The 20534-nt window shown below is 39.8% G+C and overlaps 1 protein-coding gene across 6 annotated transcripts in view; it reads right to left on the bottom strand.

The window, feature by feature from the left end:
* LOC145269466 (uncharacterized) overlaps nucleotides 1-20534 on the bottom strand; it is an 89360-nt gene that overhangs the window by 41161 nt on the left and 27665 nt on the right. For all 6 annotated transcript variants that reach the window (XM_080125172.1, XM_080125169.1, XM_080125171.1 and 3 more), the window contains 3 exons: nucleotides 15070-15129; nucleotides 8344-8499; nucleotides 6038-6177 (listed from right to left, as the gene is read on the bottom strand). In XM_080125172.1, the coding sequence (XP_079981298.1) occupies nucleotides 6038-6177; nucleotides 8344-8499; nucleotides 15070-15129 (356 nt within the window). The remainder of the gene's footprint in view (nucleotides 1-6037; nucleotides 6178-8343; nucleotides 8500-15069; nucleotides 15130-20534) is intronic.

The following is a 20534-nucleotide window of genomic DNA, read 5'->3' as shown; positions in this document are numbered from 1 at the left end:
CACCAGCGGATCTTTTGCGGTACCCACCACTAACTCCTCATATAGCCTCCTCCTAGGCCGTGCAAGGTCCCTGGACCCCGGCAATGCCCTAAGGGCGGCTCGGCATTCGGTCAGGAAACACCGTTCCCCCGCCGGTTTTCTGCGACCTTCAGCGGCAGGGGCGGATATGAGCCGTGGAAAAGCTCGTTCCACGACTGGTACCCAGTGCGTTACCTCCATCAGTGTACGACTCGGGAACGCCAGTCTTTCTGCGTGCTTGTGACTTTTCAAATCCGGCATTCCCAAGCCTCCCTCGCTAAGCTTCTGCGTACAGACCTGTCTGCGGACATACGGCTTTCCTCCCATCCAAAGAAGTTTGAAAAGAAGGCGCTCTAAAGCCTTACAGCGATCCGCAGGCAGGGGAAGTACAGACAATCGGTAAAGGATCAACGGAAACACGTATGTAGCACATGCATCCGCGCGACCCTTCAAGGACAATCCCCTACGAATCCAAGTCCCTACTGACGACTCGACCTTCGTCTGTACTTCCGACCAATTCTTGTCCAGCTGGAGGTCCGGCCCGAACCACACTCCGAGGATCTTTACCGTGCCATCAGTCCAGCCGAACACACCTGGAAGCGAGTTTACCCCGGTCCAGGCGCCCAACCGCAGGCCAACGGACTTGCTGCGATTGATCACGGCCCCTGTGACAACTTCGTACTCAGCGATCGCCTCTATCACCGCTCTAATGTCGCTACGCCTTGCAGTGAACACAGTGACGTCATCAGCGTACGCGGACACCCTGGCAAATTTGCCGCCAGGTAGAGCTATGCCGCGCAGGACTGGTCTCGCCGCCTCGTCCATTAATTTGCAAAGGAAGGGTTCCAACGCCAGGACATACAACAGAGGCGACAGTAGGCAACCCTGCCGCACCGACCGGGAGACCCCAAAGGACTCCGACAACCCACCGTTTACTTGCACCACTACCGCGGGATCACGATACAGGGCGGAGACCCACTTGCGGAAGTCCGGACCAAAGCCGGCGATTTCCACAACAGCCCTCAGGAACCCATGGTCCACCCTGTCGAATGCCTTGGACTGATCTAAATTAATCAGCGCGGCTTCAGTGTCGTCTTCTAACCCCTCTATGATCGTGCGAACCAAGTGCAAATTGTTCTGAATCGATCGACCCTTCACAGCGTAGTTCTGATCCGGTTCGACCAAGTCATCGATAACAACCTGCAGTCGGTTCGCAAGAACGCGGGCCAAAATCTTGAAATCTGCATTAAGCAGAGTTATGGGCCTATAGTCGTCTAGATTCCCCCTCCATGTGTATCCCCGTTCTTCAGAAGCGTGACCACTCCTTTGGTAACCTGCCTCGGGATCGAGCCCTGGGCAAACCAGTGGTTAAACATGCCAGTCAGAAGGGGCACAAACATGGGCGACAGCCTCAAGAACAGTTCGTAGGGCAAACCATCGAGCCCCGGAGATTTGTTGCGGCCAACATGCTTCAACGCAGTAATGACCTCACGCTCCGTAACCATCCCCTTGCAGCTAGCCGCTCGGGCCGCAGTAAGGCGGGGCGAGCCAGCTAAATAGCCGCCAAACTCCTGGCCGCGGAGTCTGGGTAGTTGGGTGAAGCGCTCCTCCAAATGTTGCCGAAACCCATTGCAGATCTCCCGTGCCGACACGAGAGAGCGCCCTTGCAGGTTTTTCACCTCCCGAATGTACCCATCCGAGCCGCGTCTTAGGGCGGCCTTTCGCTCAACAGCATCAACGTTCACGACTTCGTTGGAGACTCTGTTTAACCTAGCTCTAACTACCTGACCTGCGTATCGCTCGCTAGCCAAGCGATCCAGGTTCCCCTTAACTAGAGCTAGTTCTAGGGAATCCCCCCTGCCACCTCCCGGGTCAGTCTATCATCCAAGTGACTTTTGGTCCGAGCCCTAGTTAATGCGAGGCTTTGGCTGTATTGGACACAAAAGTGCCTAATGGTAACCTTAAGCTTAACCCACCAGCTACTACCGGTAACCGCCCCCACTAACTCCCTCTGAATTAGTGACGTCAGCTGCTCCCGGAAGTCGTTCGAATCTAACAAGGAGACGTTCAACTTCCAGTAGCCAGCCAACCTAGGCCTATTACCTAATTTCAGACGGGCCAACACGAGTTTGTGGTCCGAATGACCTAGCCAGTGGAACGTGGGACAAGATAAGAAATCTGTTTCGCCCCTTCTAATTAACATCCTGTCCAAGTATGTACTCGAACAGGCGGCCGAACTAGCATGCCACGTCCACATCTCCCTCCCGGGGTGATCCAGACGGAACCTGTCGACCAGATCGCACGAGGCCATCAGGTCAGACAGGCTGTTGTCACCCCACCCCGACCCTCTAACCCCCCGACCTTATCTATCGTGGGGTCCAGGATGGTATTCCAGTCCCCCCATTAAGACTATCCGCTTCGGACCCGAAGAGAGAAACACCTCCACCCGCCGAAAAAAGGAAACCCTCTCACTGTGGATGTTTGGCGCATAAACTGCCACGATCCGAAACGCGCCGCTTTTAACGGCAACATCGACCACGACCAGCCTCCCATGAGCGTCCGCGTGGACAACGGTAACCGTCGCAGACAGAGTGCGACTCACTAGCACAGAAACCCCCCGGCTCTGGAGGCTTCCATATGCTGAGTAAACATGAAAATCGTTTACCAGCACATCGCAGTCCCCAGCCCCAACAAAGTGGGTCTCCTGTAGTGTAGCTACATCTACCTCAAGGGCCACGAGATCCCTCAGCATGCGAGCAGCCTTGCTTCAAGATCTCATGCCCCTTGCATTCAAACTAGCTAGGTTCAAGCCCGTGGCCATGTTTCCCTAACTAGTAGTATTCGTCGACTAGGGGTCTGAAGTCCTCGGGGGTCAGTATGTCGAAAGCCGTCTGTCTCGAGCCAGGCCCCCCACGTCCAAGGGGAACGTCATCTTGAGTGCCCTATAAAAGGAGGGGTGAACATAAAGCGGGACCCTCCCTTCGCACTGATTAGCTATTTTGCTCAACGATGGGTGCTCCCCGTCAACGATTTTCAATTCTTTGAATGCCTCTTTCCCCTCCTGAATCATCCTCCATAACGCCTTGGCTCTGCCTCCCCTGTTCACCCGGAAGAAGGTGATAAGCGACGGGGCATATTGGAAGTTCTTCGGGTCAGTGACCTCTTTCCCGTCGACTTCCTTGAGGGCTTCCAAGTCTCTCATATATTTTTTTCTGGCGGCCGTTGAGGTCACTGACCGTATGGCTCAGGTCGGCAGCGCATATCTTCTCCCCGGGCCAGAAAGGGAACTTTCTGGTTCTTTCTTCCCTTGGGGCCGCCGCCGAATTTGTCTGGTCTTGGGATTCTGCTTTGTTTTCCGCCTTTTCTGGGTTTTTCACTTCCACGGGAGCTTCCGGTTGCTCCATCTGAGAATCCTGGGTGGTGAACAGCGAAGGGGTGGGCTGAACTTCCTCCTGGAGGAGTGCTTCTACCGGAAGTTCAGGGCGCTGGTCTTTTTTTTCCCCTTTTTTCGGCCTGCTTGTCTTCACTCCCCTCGCTATCCGAGCCTGAGGAGCTGTCCCTTTGTTTTCTCTTTGTAGTTGTTACCACAACCATGCTTACAGCCTGTGGAGCCGGCTCTGTTTTCTTTCCTCTCCGCGCCACAACCTTGCTCCACTTGCTGGTTTCCGGCTCCTCCTCCTTCCTCGTCTCTTGTACTCTCCTCTGCCCTGCTTCTTCTTCTACCTTCCTGGTTGCTTCAGTCGCGGTTTTCTTCAGAGGGCAGAATCTGGCTACGTGACCCGTTTTCTGGCACTGCCAGCATTGAGGTCTTCTGCCCTCCACTATGACAACCATCGACCAGCCCTCGCAAATTAATTGGGCAGGGATCCCATAGAACTCCTTCCGGGTCAGTCTCATCTGGAGCCGGTAGTCCCCGGTCAAGATATTCCTCGGTCCCTTTATGGCTTCAATCGCCTCTACTTCGCCATATTGGGACATGATAGCCCCCAGCTGCTCTTCGATTAGGAAGCACGGTACCCCTGTTATCATCACCGCTGTTCTCCTCTTGGAGAGGTACTCTGGTCTGACCTTGATGTCTCTCCAAACCAGGTCTCCCCTCGCCAGCTTCTCTGCGTCCTCCTTGGTTGGTAAAAGGACCTCCCACATTGCACTGAATCGGCGCACTGCATACTGGGCCGTGATCTTCAACTCCCCTAATAGCTCCAGCATGCGGTCCTTGGGGACGCCCTTCAGACCTTTTCCCTTGACGTCCAGTGTTAACAGGGATACCGATCTTTCCCGGATCTTCGTGAGGGTTTTCGGGGCCACCTTGATGTTGTTTCCCTCTATGCTGGTCTTATACTTTTCTTCGAAGAGCTGCTTGAAGTATTCGGGGGATCTTGTTTCTTGGGGTTTGGTACCCCAGCTCCGCTCTCCCTCTGCGGCTTTTACACTCCATGCTGCTTCCGCAGTCGTTGTTGGTGCTGGCGGAGTCTTTTGGGCTGCCGGTATTGGGGAATCCGTAATTGCGAGGGCTGACCACTCCTCCTTTGCCGGCTCCACACTTTCCGATCCCCCCACCCCCAGGGAGCACCCATCCACCACGAAGACATCCAGGGATTTCGTTCTCCGCAGAGCCTTCGCCGTCTTCCGGGGGCTACTCTTCTCCGACTGGGTCTGTTTTGGCGGCAATGCTGTTGGTGGTGCTGACCCCTCCTCCGAATCCCACCAGCACTTTACTGGCCGCCTCTTTTTCTTTTCTGCTGTTACTTTCCATATATCCTCCTCACTTCCCGGAGTTTGCGTGATATAGGTTCTCCAGGCCTCTACTTTAGCCCCCACTATCTCTGGCATCATCCAGGTTTTATTCTTGGACGCCACTACACCTGGGGCGTCCCACAAGGTGGCAGGAGCAGCCGACTGCTCCAGCTCGTCTGATGGTCCTGAGCCCAACTAGAGCCCGCCGATTCGGAAATCAAGGGGACCTTCGCCTAAAAAGGCACGTCGGTTTCCCTTGGCCCTGCCGGCTGCTTAAGCACTAGCTGGACCCCGGACTATCTGTAACAAAAAAGAAAAACGAAAACAATTAGTTTAGTTGCCCGAGGGCAATAACGAAAACAATAAAAAAAGGATAACAAGCAGGTCCCAGCTGGTCCTCTCCCCAAAGAAGGGGCTGGTCCTTGCAGTGGCAAGCAAAAACAATTCTGTCACAGATCGCAGCAAGCACACCTTGATCCTAGCCGGATCCCATCATAAAGGAATTATAATGGGGTATATATTTAATTGCCGCCCACATCGGCAATATTTGGCACAAGGCCTGGAAAGTGGGATACCCGCAGGCTCCCCTAAAGGAAGGGCACTCCTGCAATTTTAAAAATTGCCTGAGTAACCCCGTCGGCATTCCCCGGTTGGGGCGCCTCAGGCAGCAAGCAATAAACTTGCCCCACCGGAAAGCCCGGTGGCAAGGCCTGGGAGGGTGGACCTCCTAGGTATTACCCAGGCGGTGTACCTCAGTCCAACAGGTGCTGACCGGTTCCCGGCCCCTCACCTGTTGGGCTGAGTGTCAAGTGACGAATCCTTGACGTGTACTACCCTGTCTCCCTGCAGCCGAAGCCGCTAGGAGACACATCCCATCACACTGGAGGTATAATGTGGTATGATCCCACACAGTCGGACGATTCTATTTATAAACGATGCTGCTAAGAATTGACGAATCAAAGTAATTCACGTTCTGCTACCAACCAATCAGAAACCAGAATTGCTTCATAAATATTAAACCTTTTCTGGAGCAATTTCACATGTTCTTTTCCGTCTCGACACGGTAAGAATATTTTGTTCTGTGGAACTGTCTACTACAAACAAGTCACCTCCCTGGACTTGTGTGTAACAGCGAACCATCTGAAACTGTTCTGAAACTCAAAATGGCTTACACTTTTATATATATATATGTATATATATATATATATATAGAGAGAGAGAGAGAGAGAGAGAGGGAGAGAGAGAGGGAGAGAGTGAGAAACGAATGAATCAATTTACAAACCTTATAGACAAATAGCATATTACTACCGAAGTACCGGAATCCACATTCAGGGTTGTGACTCTCACTGTTGTTATTTAAAATAGTCCTCTTAAAATTGAATGTTCCATTAATATCGTATTTGTACTCCCATATGGTGTCATCTGAATTATAACGATTAGAATAAAAAACGTAGAAGAGGAAAAGGAGAACAACAACAAAAAAAGAAAAAAAGATGATGATGAAAAAGAAGAAAAAGAAGAAGAAAATAGACAGGAAATAGACAGAGAAAGATGAAGTACACGGATAATAATAGTAATTGTTGAGTAAGTTAGGAAACATTTAAAGAAAACTTCACCCTTTCCCATTAAAAAAGTGCAATATCGACATACATCGGCGCCACAATAACAGGATAATGGTCAAGGAGGATAGGAGGACACTAATCTAGCCACTGCTTCAAGAGTATACTAAGAACTGAGATATTTGTAAGGCTTATTGCCACTGAAATTCCAGTGAAGACCTATGGTCATTAACAGCGAAACATCAGTGGCAAGCGAATGTTCAATAACGTAAAGTCATTTGCAACGCGCTCCTGTCATATCAAAGAACCATAGTTGAATTTATGCGTCTGACTTGTGTGGTAGTGAAACTTCTGAAATGCACTCGTGATGTTAGGCTGTGTAAGGTGTTAATTATGGTCAAAATTACCTGTTCTTTCTTCTATCGGATTAAATCGATTATCGATAATCGATACTTATCGAAGACATCCCCAATACACTGCCAAGCACATGATGTACCTTCGTGTAAAATTTCATAAAAGTTGCCCAGCCGTTTTTGGAGTCTATACGGGGACGAACTCACAGACACATAGACAAATTTATATATATATATATATATATATATATATATATATATATATATATATATATTTATAGTTATTTATATTTTGCGAATTAACCATGCTCTAGTCCATCACCTTACAGATGCTAAACTTCTGACTGACAACAAATATGGATTTAGACAAGCCCGTTCCACAGCAGATCGTCACTGTAATCTCTGAACGTATATATCATTCACTGGACAAAGCGAAGGAGGACAGAAAAGTAGCTCTAGATATATCTAAGGCTTTTGACAGGGTATGGCATGAGGGTCTCCTCAGGAAAATTAGATCATACGATATCACTGGTAGAATACTTAACATAATTAATTCCTCCTTAGATAAGAGAAAAATCCAGGTTGTCCTTGACGGTCGTACATCTAAACAATAGGATATAAATGCGGGAGTGCCTCAGGGGTCTATCCTTGGACCTCTATTATTCCTAATATTCATAAATTACCTCCCTGACAAAATTGTCTGTGAGATGGGTATATATGCTGATGACACCACGCTCTATAACAGACGCGACAGGAAAACAAATGAACATATATCTAAAGAAATGGACAAAAAACTAGAGGATGACCTCCAATCTGTAGTGGAACGGGGACAAAAATGGATGATCACGTTCAATGCTGCCAAGTCTAAACTGGTTTCCTTCAATAATTACAAGAAACCTTCTCTGCAACCAATAGCAATGGTCAGTGACTCTTTATCTGAGAGAACATCTTTCAAACTGCTTGGCCTAACGTTCACAGGAAACATGAGTTGGAACAATTACATTGAAAGCGTTGCCAGGGCCGCTGCGAAGAAGGAAGCATCTCTCTACCGAGCTAGAAAACTACGAACACCCGAAAGTATCATGTACCTCTATAAAGCCACCATTCGCCCGTTTATGGAGTATTGCTGTCACATTTGGGCTGGTGCATCTGCTACTAGTCTCTCGCTCCTAGACAAGGTTCGAAAGAGATTCGCCAATCTGATAGGCCCTGAACTGGCATCTAAGCTTCAGCCTCTGTTCCATCGACGAAATGTTGCATCCTTCTGCCTGTTCTACAAGTATTTTAATGGTGAATGCTCTGGCGAACTGCAGACACTTGTGCCCCCACGACGGAGACACCCTCGACAAACACGACAGGTAGCTAAATCCCACCCCACCCAGTAGAGATGCCTAGACGTAAAAGATCTTTCTACTCCAGTAGTTTCTTCCCCAGAATCGCTAAACTCTGGAATTCAATTCCAGGCCACTGCTTCACCTACTGTACTGACATGCAGAAGTTCAAGTGTAACGTGAACCGACATCTTGCTGCCCAAATAACAACATAGTGCCCCAGTAGTTGTTGCCCCTGATAGTAGCCTCCTACACCAAAGTGGCAATGTGCCTTGTTTGGAGTGAAAATGTAATAATTAAAAAAAAATCTATATACGTAAGATCATATGATATGAGGGCACTTACTCTTAATTAAATATGCTTCTTTGGTCCTTTTTAAATAAAAAGCGGCTTCTGGCCAATCGGGACCCTGCTTGAAGAGGAAATTGACTGGCATCTTCTCTCCAGTCCGCCCGTCAATAACTTGGCCTTCGTCAACAAACACAAAATCCGTTCCCTGAACTGAAAGAGAGAAAAAAATAATAATTAAAACTAAAAAGAAAAATTTTCTTGACATAAAAAAGTCGAGTTTTGATGTAGACTTGCGATTTCGTCGGACGATTGAAAATATTTGATTTTTAAGTGTTCGATTCCTACTCGTTTTGCCATTATGTTGCAAAGTTTGAAAACGAATAAACCATGATTAAAAGCGTCTGCCGTAGAGAAATCGCTACCAAACCAATCTACTTTCACTATGAATTCGCTCGCGTTACGAAGAAGTTCAGTACAAGGATGGATGGTATCAGTTTCACTAATCAGCTTCCACTCGCCTCAAGCCTAAAGTAGTTCCGGATCAGAAAAGTGATAACCCGCAACAGTATACTGTTGCATAGGGAGGTGGGTCAGCCTCAAAACATTCATATCACATAGTGAGGTAGGAGATATTTTTCTTATAACAGGATCAGATATAACCGTATAAATTGTACGTATTATTGTCTAGCCAGAGGATATGATATCGACGTATAAACCGAGTCATGTTATATCCGAAAGTTATCACACAGGTATACATTACAGTTCATATTTACTTAAAGGTATCATTTTTCATAAGAATAAGAATATATGCTTCGTTTCTTTCTTTCTTCAAAAGTTCTATCTTCACTGCTGAGCTCCGTAATGAAACATGAAATGACCAACATCATAACTAACTGAGACCTCTGTTCTTTATTCTTTTGTGAAACCACAGAACAACACTTTATATTTATAAAATATAAATTTATTTCAGTTTTCTCAAATGGTCTTCACAAGAGTCTACATTTCGTCTACATGCTTATTCTTCCCAGCCTCGCTTCCTGGCGGCCCTGTCGGTGGGGCATTAGAATACGCCGACTGCCCCCCTGTAGAGGGTAAAAGTCCCTCAATGGGAGTCCTGGATATGACCTTAAACTATATCCAATGGTGAGGCCCCAGCTTGCGGGCTTTGGGGAGTGTGGAGCCACCCTTTAATTACCATTGCTCCCAGGTCCACTCTGACCCGGAGTGGTAGTACCTGTTAGGGTCCCAACTATGGGTTGAATAGAAACCGACGTGAAAACAACAAATATATTCTATTAAAAAATTTTTTTCTTCAAAATCTTTGGATTCGGCATTAAATAACTCGAAAAGGGTTGATATGCCGTAAAACAAAAACAACCAACAACAATCGCTTCCTGGCTTCAAGTACGTCTGTTCACTTGCGTGACTAGAATCCAACTCTCTAAAACTAACATTTCCCGACCTCCTGACCTCAACTCCGTTACGTCATCATCCAAAAAGCACGCGTATCCATAACGTGTGATCTTTCCACGTCTGCCTGCACAAAGTTATTTTGTTTATATTTAACCTAGCTAATTTATGTAAACATCTCCAGCGAAAACCAATTGCTACACTTTATTCTATAAACAATAAATAATTCTTAATATCAACTATTTTAAGAAGATCATTGAATGGATAGATAAAAAGATAGCTCGACAGATAGATCGATAATAACTAATTAACTTTTAACAATGTTAATTAACTAACACTACGGCCACAATCATGCCGACATGCCAGCTACCAGTTGGCAAAAAACAGCGGACGGAACACTATGGCAAACACGTTAAGTATTTTTTTTAACTCATCCTAAATGGGTTTTTTATGTTACCTAGTTTTTTAAACTTGTTTTTCTTGTTTTATTTATGTATTTGTCTATTCTCTTGTCTTATTCGTCACCTCCCCATGCTACAAAGTAAACGTTAAAAACAAACAAAATGCCGGAAACTAACGATAAAAAAAACAAAACAAAATGCCGGGAATTATTCTCTATTAGAGTAGATAAACTTAGGACTTTATTTAAGTAGTATACTTAATATATACTATTACTGCAAGCTTGCCTATATTGAAAATGATTGCTTCCTGGCTCGCCAATCAAACCATCTAATATAGTTAGCCTTATTTTCAAGTACATTCGAAATATGATACAGTGCGATTAGCAAAGGAAAAGTTACCTATGAAAACGAACCTCCTAAAGTAAAACCTTGAATAATTATCTAAACTCGAATGTAAGTTAATATTAAGCAGACTTTACAAATTGATAATAGTTAATTATTGGATTTTAATTAATTATAAGGTGAAACACCAATGATTCAAACTCGATAGATAACGACAAACTTCCACCCATTAATATGGGAGGGGAGATTATCATCAAAAGTGTCCTGAATTGTTAACTTAGTACCGGACTTACTACTTAGATATAAATAAGTCACTTGTACTCATTCCCCTCCTCCCCCTCTTTTTTAATGGAGAGTAGATAATACAATGGATGTGTTATCGGCAGCTCCACTAACTCTGGCTTCTCCTTTTTTGTCCCTCAGTCCTCATTCAATGAGTGATTTTTTCTGACAAAGGGTGAAGAGAAAGCTGCTTAAAGGTCGGTAGTACTTGGTGACCAGTAGTCTGAGATGTCGGAAATTTTTCTGTCTCTGTCTGTCCTTGTGGCCATGTCACTAGTAAGGGTGCTGGAGGTAAACGTTTTGTCTGGGCTGACGTTATCCGCCTGATAGTCAGGGACCCGAACCTTGAATTAACCACTAAGGAGGCTGTCCGATCAGCAGGCGCAAAGTACTGAGACTGCTGTATTGTCATTTGGTGAGTCGATCTGGACCATGCAGTAGTCTCTGGTGGGGCCTCTCGATGCCATACTAGTGGGTAATTGTTACGGCTTTACCGTTTCGTGTGCTACAAAAGAAAAATTCCTGTCTTTTTCTCTCTTACTTTCCCTCTCTGTACTGCTCTAACACAATATGCCGACCTATTCCACAAATCCCAAAACCTCAACATGATGTATCTCCAGAATAAAAACTCGATTAAACCTAGAGCCCCATCTTCCAACGTAGACCCCTACTACCATGTCTCCTTCTCCAACATCAGGGGTCTACGTTCCAACCTTCCAGAGGTTGACACCCAATTACAGGAGACGAAACCGAACATATTATTTCTAAGTGAAACTGGAATAGGGCCGACCACTTCCCTCGATGAGTTCATAATTAACGGATACTCAAATTTAACATCTAAATCTGACCCCAAGATCGCCATGGGCATGGAATATGTGCCTACATTAAGGATGGCTTCCCGTGTGGCAGAGATATCTCTAGAGAAGATCCTAACTTACCCTATATGTGCTTAAGGGTTGCACTTGCTAACACCACTGCATTTATATTTGCCCTCTATCGGCCCCACAACAGAGGAGTTACTATGTTTGAGAGCATATCTGAGAAAATAGACCACATATTGTCTACACATCCCTCGGCTAACATCCACATCTGTGGTGACTTCAACGTCCATAACGTGGAATGGCTGACCCATTCAAATAAGACAGACACTGAGGGGAGGTTTTGTCATGATTTTGCCATTGCTTATGACCTCACCCAGATTGTTCGCGAACCCACCCGTGTGCCCGACACACCCGGTCAATATGCAAGCCTCCTAGACCTTTTTCTCTCGACTTCCCCTGAGCTATGTTCATGTTCCGTTCATTCTCCTCTAGGATCCTCCGACCACTCCGTCGTATCAGTTAAGATAAAAACGAAATGTAAGAATTCCCCAGACGTATCCCTCCACCGTACTGTATACCGATACTCTATGGCTGACTGGGATAGCTTCCGTACATTCATATCTGATTTACCTTTGAAATCCATGTTTAAAAAGGATGTGTCCTCTATAGTATCAGATCTGACCGAATGGTTAATTGTAGGCATAGACCAATTCATACCATCTAAAAAATTCCAACAAAAACCTAACAGCCAGCCATGGTTCTCCCCAGAATGTGCTGCTGCTGCTATCGCGCACAGAAATCATTTTTTCCATAGCTACCAACGTAATAGATGCACTGAGACTAAAGCTGCTTTCAGGACTGCCAGCAACCACTGTATAAGAGTAATAAAAAATGCAAGAGAGCTATATGCCCAGCCTGTTAAATCCAAGGTAGCTGATGAGCGGCTTGGTTCCCACCAGTTTTGGCAAATAACAAATAGGATCCTGAACAGAAGTGTGCGTTCTATCCCAACCATTATCAATGGACCAGAGGTCATCTCGTCAGCGTCAGACAAGGCCAAACTATTTGTAAAGAACTTTGCAGCTAATTCTACCCTATGCGACGAAGGCCATCAACTCCCCATATTTCCTCCTATAACACAGAACAAGCTAGGTAACATACAAATATCCGTGCATGAGGTCGCCAAGCTAATCAAGAACCTAGATTCCAGTAAAGCAACTGGCCCTGATGGCATCCCAATTATAGTGTTAAAAAAGCTTCAACCAGAACTCGTTCCCATACTTACGAAACTATTTAAGCGCTGCTTCAAGGAGAAGTGCTTTCCGACTCCCTGGAAGACCTCATCAGTTTGCCCTGTATTTAAGAATTCAGGTGATAAGTCATCTCCCTCTCAGTACAGACCAATAAGTCTCCTGTGTGTCATGAGTAAGTTGCTGAAATCCATATTAAATAGAGAAATAGTAAACCACCTCAGCAGGAATAACCTTCTTAGTTACACACAATATGGTTTCTGCTCTGCAAGATCTACCGCAGATGTGCTGACGGTTATATCCCACGGGATTAGTGAATCTCTTGACAAAGGCTTGACATATCAAAGGCTTTCGACAAGGTATGGCATAAGGGTCTACTTCACAAGATTTCCAGCTACGGTATAACTGGAAATGTTTTGTCAATCATTAAATCATTTCTCTCCGATAGGCTCATAAGAGTAGTGGTAAATGGACAAAAATCGGAGGCCTGCAATATAAATGCTGGAGTCTCTCAGGAGTCAATCATGGGCCCAACTCTTCTTGATCTACATCAATGACCTCCCTAAACACATACTTAAATCCTTTATTGACGTCTATGCTGATGACACGACCACCTACGGCAACACATCAAAGGCTGTAAATGACAAAGTTCTCTCTGATTCTCTCTCCTCTGATCTCGAGCGCGTGGTTCAGTGGGGGAAGATATGGCTGGTTACCTTTAATGCATCCAAAACCAAACTCCTATCCTTACATCATCAACGCTCTGATCCCCATCTGGCATCAATTGTGATGGATGGCTTTCGTCTGGGTGAGGCCCCGTGTTTTTACAAGCTTCTGGGTTTGACCTTTACTCCTAATCTTAAATGGAATACGTACATCAAGTCTGTTTCCAAGGTCGCTGGAAAGATGGTGGGATCCTTCTACCGCCCCAGAAGATATCTCACTACTGATGCAACTATATATCTCACTACTGATGCAACTACTATATAAAAGCCAAGTACGTCCAAGGATGGAATACTGTTGCCATATCTGGACAGGAGCTGCTAAAAACAGTCTATCCTGCCTTGACAGAGTACAAAATAGACTTCGTGGCTTAGTGGGGGATGCCCTTTCTCTACCCTGCAACCTCTCTCCCACAGAAGAGACGTTGCGAGCCTATCCTTGTTTTATCGTTATTTCCATGGCAGGTGCTCGTCTGAACTCCAATCTCTGGTCTCCCCTCGCCAATTTTTCACGAAAAACACCCGTCTAGCTGAATCCACTGTGAAAAATTTCCCCCACTCTATACCTGTGCCTAAATCAAAACGCGGATTCCATGAACAAAGCTTCTTTATTAGAACTGCACGCCTGTGGAACTCTGTTCCATCTGCCTGCTTCCCACCGGACTACAACTTGGATGTCTTCAAGTCCAACGTTAACAAATTCCTAATGAACCGCCCCCTTAAGTAAACACTTCATCAAATCTCCACACTAACGTAATGTACTTGCAATAATCATTATCCCTGAGGGGCTTCCGGGCCTTCATAAGTGGTGATCACTGTGTAAAAAAAAATCAATAGCCTTGAGTCCCTATAGGAGCATAGGCTATCCATAACCTCTGTAGATTCTTTTATAACTTCTTTTTTCGGCGTGAGTGTGCTGGTCCCAGGACCATCCTTCCCAGAAGGTATATATAGCGCCTAGCCATTCCCAAATGGTCAACCATCAAGTACTGGCCAGGCTCAACGTTACTTAACTTCCATGATCTGGTGAGACCCAGTGTGCCACCGTGATTGTGCCGTACCCACAACAGTCTAACTACTTTAATTGATACTTTGATCTAAGGAAAACGAAACAAGCAGACTGAAACGTCTAGCCATAACCAACAAAGAAATATAATAACAATAATCTTGCGAAAAGCAAGCTACAACGTTGGTCTAATGTGCACTCTGATTATCTGTAACAGGTCGATGTCTTTAGAAAACAACTGTCACTGACCGGAAGCGCATACGGCTCAACATGGAAGTAGCTAATCTTCAGAAAACGAAACTCGGATCAAGAGGCATAAATACATATTATTTTTTCTATATTTTCTCTAATTATATAACCCATTCATTGAAAATTCATGGATAAAGGAATTTGGAAAAAAAATATCCGTATCGTCGAATAATAAAACAATTCATCAACCTGTAAAAATGTCGACTGATGGGGTAGATATGTAATACATAAAATAAGATACGTTGGGTTTTATCTTCTGAAAATGTTGACAAATATAAACCGTAAAATAATACTTACTTCTCGTGGCCGCATCGATAATGTAGTACGAGTGGTTGCAAAACCCAACTCTAGTCTGACCTATAGGCAGAGAATAAAGAAGAAAATAAAACCCTAGAGAATTAAAAGGGATATCACGTTCGAAAACTTTAGGAAAAAATCTATAAAAACGCAATTCTCGTGCTTACATTCCCTTAATGTTATTTGAAAGTACATATGATCTATTTCTTTATATGCGATTGGAAGCTTTGAATTATGAAAAATTGAAACTGATATTTTGGTCTGACTAACCTATTTTCCATTTTATATCCGTTTAAAATAGCTACAGAAATCTAAACAAAGCTATAATTCGTTGCTACGATATTATAAGTAATTCATCTTATTGCTATCCTGCTATGGTATTAGAAGCAATATATTTTATAGCTATTCTGCTACGATATTATTAGCAATATATTTAATTGCTATTCTGCAATAATACTATGAACAATATATTTGATTAGTATTATGTTATTATATTATTTGCAATATATGTTATTGAAATTCCGGTATTATTTTATTACAAATATATTTTATTGCTATTCTGCTATGATATTATTATTAATATATTTTATTGCTATTCTGATGTGATACTATTACCAACATATTTTATTGATATTTTCCTATTATACTTGGTTCTGTCGGTGGGGCATTAGAATACGCCGACTGCCCCCTGCAGAGGGTAAAAATCCCTCAATGGGGGTCCTGGATATGACCTTAAACTATATCCAGTGGTGAGGCCCCAGCTGGTGGGCGGTGGGGAGTGTGGAGCCACACTTTAATTACCATTGCTCCCAGGTCCACTCTAACCCGGAGTGGCAGTACCTGTTAGGGGCCCAACTATGGATTAAATAGAAACCGACGTGACAACAACAAATATATTCTATTAAAAAGATTTTTTTCAAAATCTTTGGATTCGGCATTAAATTACCCGAAAAGGGTTGATATGCCGTAAAACAAAAACAGCCAACCAACCTATGGTACTATTATCAATATAATTTATTGCTATTCTGCTATGATACTATAACCGATATATTTTATTGGTATTATGCTACGACAATATTAGCAATATATTTTTTGCTATTCTGCTATGATACTATTACTAATATATATTATTGCTATTCTGATGTGATACTATTCCCAATATATGGTATTGCTATTTTGCTATGATAATATTACACATATTCATTACTGCTATTCTGCTATTGTATTATTACCAATATAGTTGATTAGTATTCTTTTATTTTAGAATTTACAATATTTTGTTTTTGCTAATCTACTAATATACTATTAGCAATATATTTCATTGGTATTCTACTATGATACTATTACCAATATATTTTATTGGTAGCCTGCTGTTATATTATTACCAATATATTCTGTATCCTATCTGATAAAATTACCAATATATTTTATAGGTATTCTTCTACGATACCATTCCAATATATTATATTGGTATACTCCTATGATACTATGATCAATATCTTTTATATCTATTTCTCTATATAATTATTACTAATATATTCTATTGTTATTTCTTTGTCATATTATTAAAATATATGTTATTGGTATTCTGCTATGATACTATTACTAATATATTTTATTGCTATGCTGCTACGATACTAGTACCAATATATTTTACTGGTATACTACTTTTATACAATTACCCATATATTTTATTGTTATTCTCCTATGATCCTTTTTACCAATATATTTTATTGGTATTCTGTTATTATAGGATTTGCAATATATTTTATTGGTATTCTGTTATTATAGAATTTGCAATATATTTTATCGACATTTTTCCATGATACTGTAACCAATATATTTTATTGCTATTTATTTATGATTATGTTACCAATATATTTTATTGCTAATCCGTTATGATACTATTACTATTATATTTTGTTGCTATTCTGCTATGATACTATTACTAATATATTTTATTGCTATTCTGCTATGATACTATTACTAATATATTTTATTGCTATTCTGCTATGATACTATTATTAATACCTTTTATTGCTATTCTGCTATGATAATATTACTAATATATTTTATTGCTATTCTGCTATGATAATATTACTAATATATTTTATTGCTATGCTGCTATGATACTATTACTAATATATTTTATTGCTATTCTGCTATGATACTATTACTAATATATTTTATTGCTATGCTGCTATGATACTATTAGTAATATATTTTATTGCTATTCTGCTATGATACTATTACTAATATATTTTATTGCTATTCTGTTATGATACTATTACTAATATATTTTATTGCTATTCTGCTATGATACTATTACTAATATATTTTATTGCTATTCTGCTATGATACTATTACTAATATATTTTATTGCTATTCTGCTATGATACTATTACTAATATATTTTATTGCTATTCTGCTATGATACTATTACTAATATATTTTATTGCTATTCTGCTATGATACTATTACTAATATATTTTATTGCTATGCTGCTATGATACTATTACTAATATATTTTATTGCTATTCTGCTATGATACTATTACTAATATATTTTATTGCTATTCTGCTATGATACTATTATTAATACCTTTTATTGCTATTCTGCTATGATACTATTACTAATATATTTTATTGCTATTCTGCTATGATACTATTACTAATATATTTTATTGCTATTCTGTTATGATACTATTACTAATATATTTTATTGCTATTCTGCTATGATACTATTACTAATATATTTTATTGCTATTCTGCTATGATACTATTACTAATATATTTTATTGCTATTCTGCTATGATACTATTACTAATATATTTTATTACTATTCTGCTATGATACTATTACTAATATATTTTATTGCTATTCTGCTATGATACTATTACTAATATATTTTATTGCTATTCTGTTATGATACTATTATTAATACCTTTTATTGCTATTCTGCTATGATACTATTACTAATATATTTTATTGCTATTCTGCTATGATACTATTACTAATATATTTTATTGCTATTCTGTTATGATACTATTACTAATATATTTTATTGCTATTCTGCTATGATACTATTACTAATATATTTTATTGCTATTCTGCTATGATACTATTACTAATATATTTTATTGCTATTCTGCTATGATACTATTACTAATATATTTTATTACTATTCTGCTATGATACTATTACTAATATATTTTATTGCTATTCTGCTATGATACTATTACTAATATATTTTATTGCTATTCTGCTATGATACTATTACTAATATATTTTATTGCTATTCTGCTATGATACTATTACTAATATATTTTATTGCTATTCTGCTATGATACTATTACTAATATATTTTATTGCTATTCTGCTATGATACTATTACTAATATATTTTATTGCTATTCTGCTATGATACTATTACTAATATATTTTATTGCTATTCTGCTATGATACTATTACTAATATATTTTATTGCTATTCTGCTATGATACTATTACTAATATATTTTATTGCTATTCTGCTATGATACTATTACTAATATATTTTATTGCTATTCTGCTATGATACTATTACTAATATATTTTATTACTATTCTGCTATGATACTATTACTAATATATTTTATTGCTATTCTGCTATGATACTATTACTAATATATTTTATTGCTATTCTGCTATGATACTATTACTAATATATTTTATTACCATTCTGCTATGATACTATTACTAATATATTTTATTGCTATTCTGCTATGATACTATTACTAATATATTTTATTGCTATTCTGTTAGGATACTATTATTAATACCTTTTATTGCTATTCTGCTATGATACTATTACTAATATATTTTATTGCTATTCTGCTATGATACTATTACTAATATATTTTATTGCTATTCTGTTATGATACTATTACTAATATATTTTATTGCTATTCTGCTATGATACTATTACTAATATATTTTATTGCTATTCTGCTATGATACTATTACTAATATATTTTATTGCTATTCTGCTATGATACTATTACTAATATATTTTATTACTATTCTGCTATGATACTATTACTAATATATTTTATTGCTATTCTGCTATGATACTATTACTAATATATTTTATTGCTATTCTGCTATGATACTATTACTAATATATTTTATTGCTATTCTGCTATGATACTATTACATATATATTTTATTGCTATTCTGCTATGATACTATTACTAATATATTTTATTGCTATTTTGCTATGATACTATTACTAATATATTTTATTGCTATTCTGCTATGATACTATTACTAATATATTTTATTGCTATTCTGCTATGATACTATTACTAATATATTTTATTGCTATTCTGCTATGATACTATTACTAATATATTTTACTGGTATTCTCCTATGATACTAGTACCAATATATTTTACTGGTATTCTCCTATGATCCTTTTTACCAATATATTTTATTGGTAATCTGTTATTATAGGATTTGCAATATATTTTATTGACATTTTCCCATGATACTGTAACCAATATATTTTATTGGTATTTATTTATAATACTATTACCAATATATTTTATTGCTAATCCGCTATGATACTATTACTATTATATTTTATTGCTATTCTGCTATGATACAATTCCCAATATATTTTATTGTTATTCTGCTATGATACTATTACTAATATATTTGATTATTGTTCTGATATAGCAGTATTTACAATATATTTTATTGAAATTATTCTATGATACTATTACCAATATATTTTAATGAGATTCGGCTAGGATATTAATACCAATATATTTTATTGCTATTTTACTATAAAAAATTAACAATATATTCGATTGCAATTTACCTAGGCTACTATTTCTCATATATTTTGTTGGTATTCTGCTTTGATGCTATTACCAGTATATTGTATTGGTATTTTGCTATGATACGATTTCTAGAATAATTTTGTAATCTCTTATTATAGACTTTGCAATATATTTTATTCCAATTAAGCTATGAAACTATTACACATCTATTTTATTGGTATTCTGCTATGATACTATTACCAATATCTTTATTATTATACTATTTGCAATATATTGTATTGCTATTCTGCTATGATACTATTACTAATATAATTTATTGATATTCTGCTATGATACTATTACTAATAGATTTTCTTGTAATTCTGCTATAGTACTATTACATATATATTTTATTGCTATTCTGCTATGATACTATTACTAATATATTTTATTGCTATTCTGCTATAATACTATTACTAATATATTTTATTGCTATTCTGCTATGATACTATTACTAATATATTTTATTGCTATTCTGCTATAATACTATTACTAATATATTTTATTGCTATTCTGCTATGATACTATTACTAATATATTTTATTGCTATTCTGCTATGATACTATTACTAATATATTTTATTGCTATTCTGCTAAGATACTAT

Source organism: Euprymna scolopes, chromosome 45 (assembly GCF_053919585.1).
Source record: "Euprymna scolopes isolate OS-2025 chromosome 45, ASM5391958v1, whole genome shotgun sequence".
Classification (NCBI taxonomy): Eukaryota; Metazoa; Mollusca; class Cephalopoda; order Sepiida; family Sepiolidae; genus Euprymna; species Euprymna scolopes.
The sequence above is the reverse complement of the archived record's forward strand: the minus strand, read 5'-3'. Positions and strand labels throughout refer to the sequence as shown.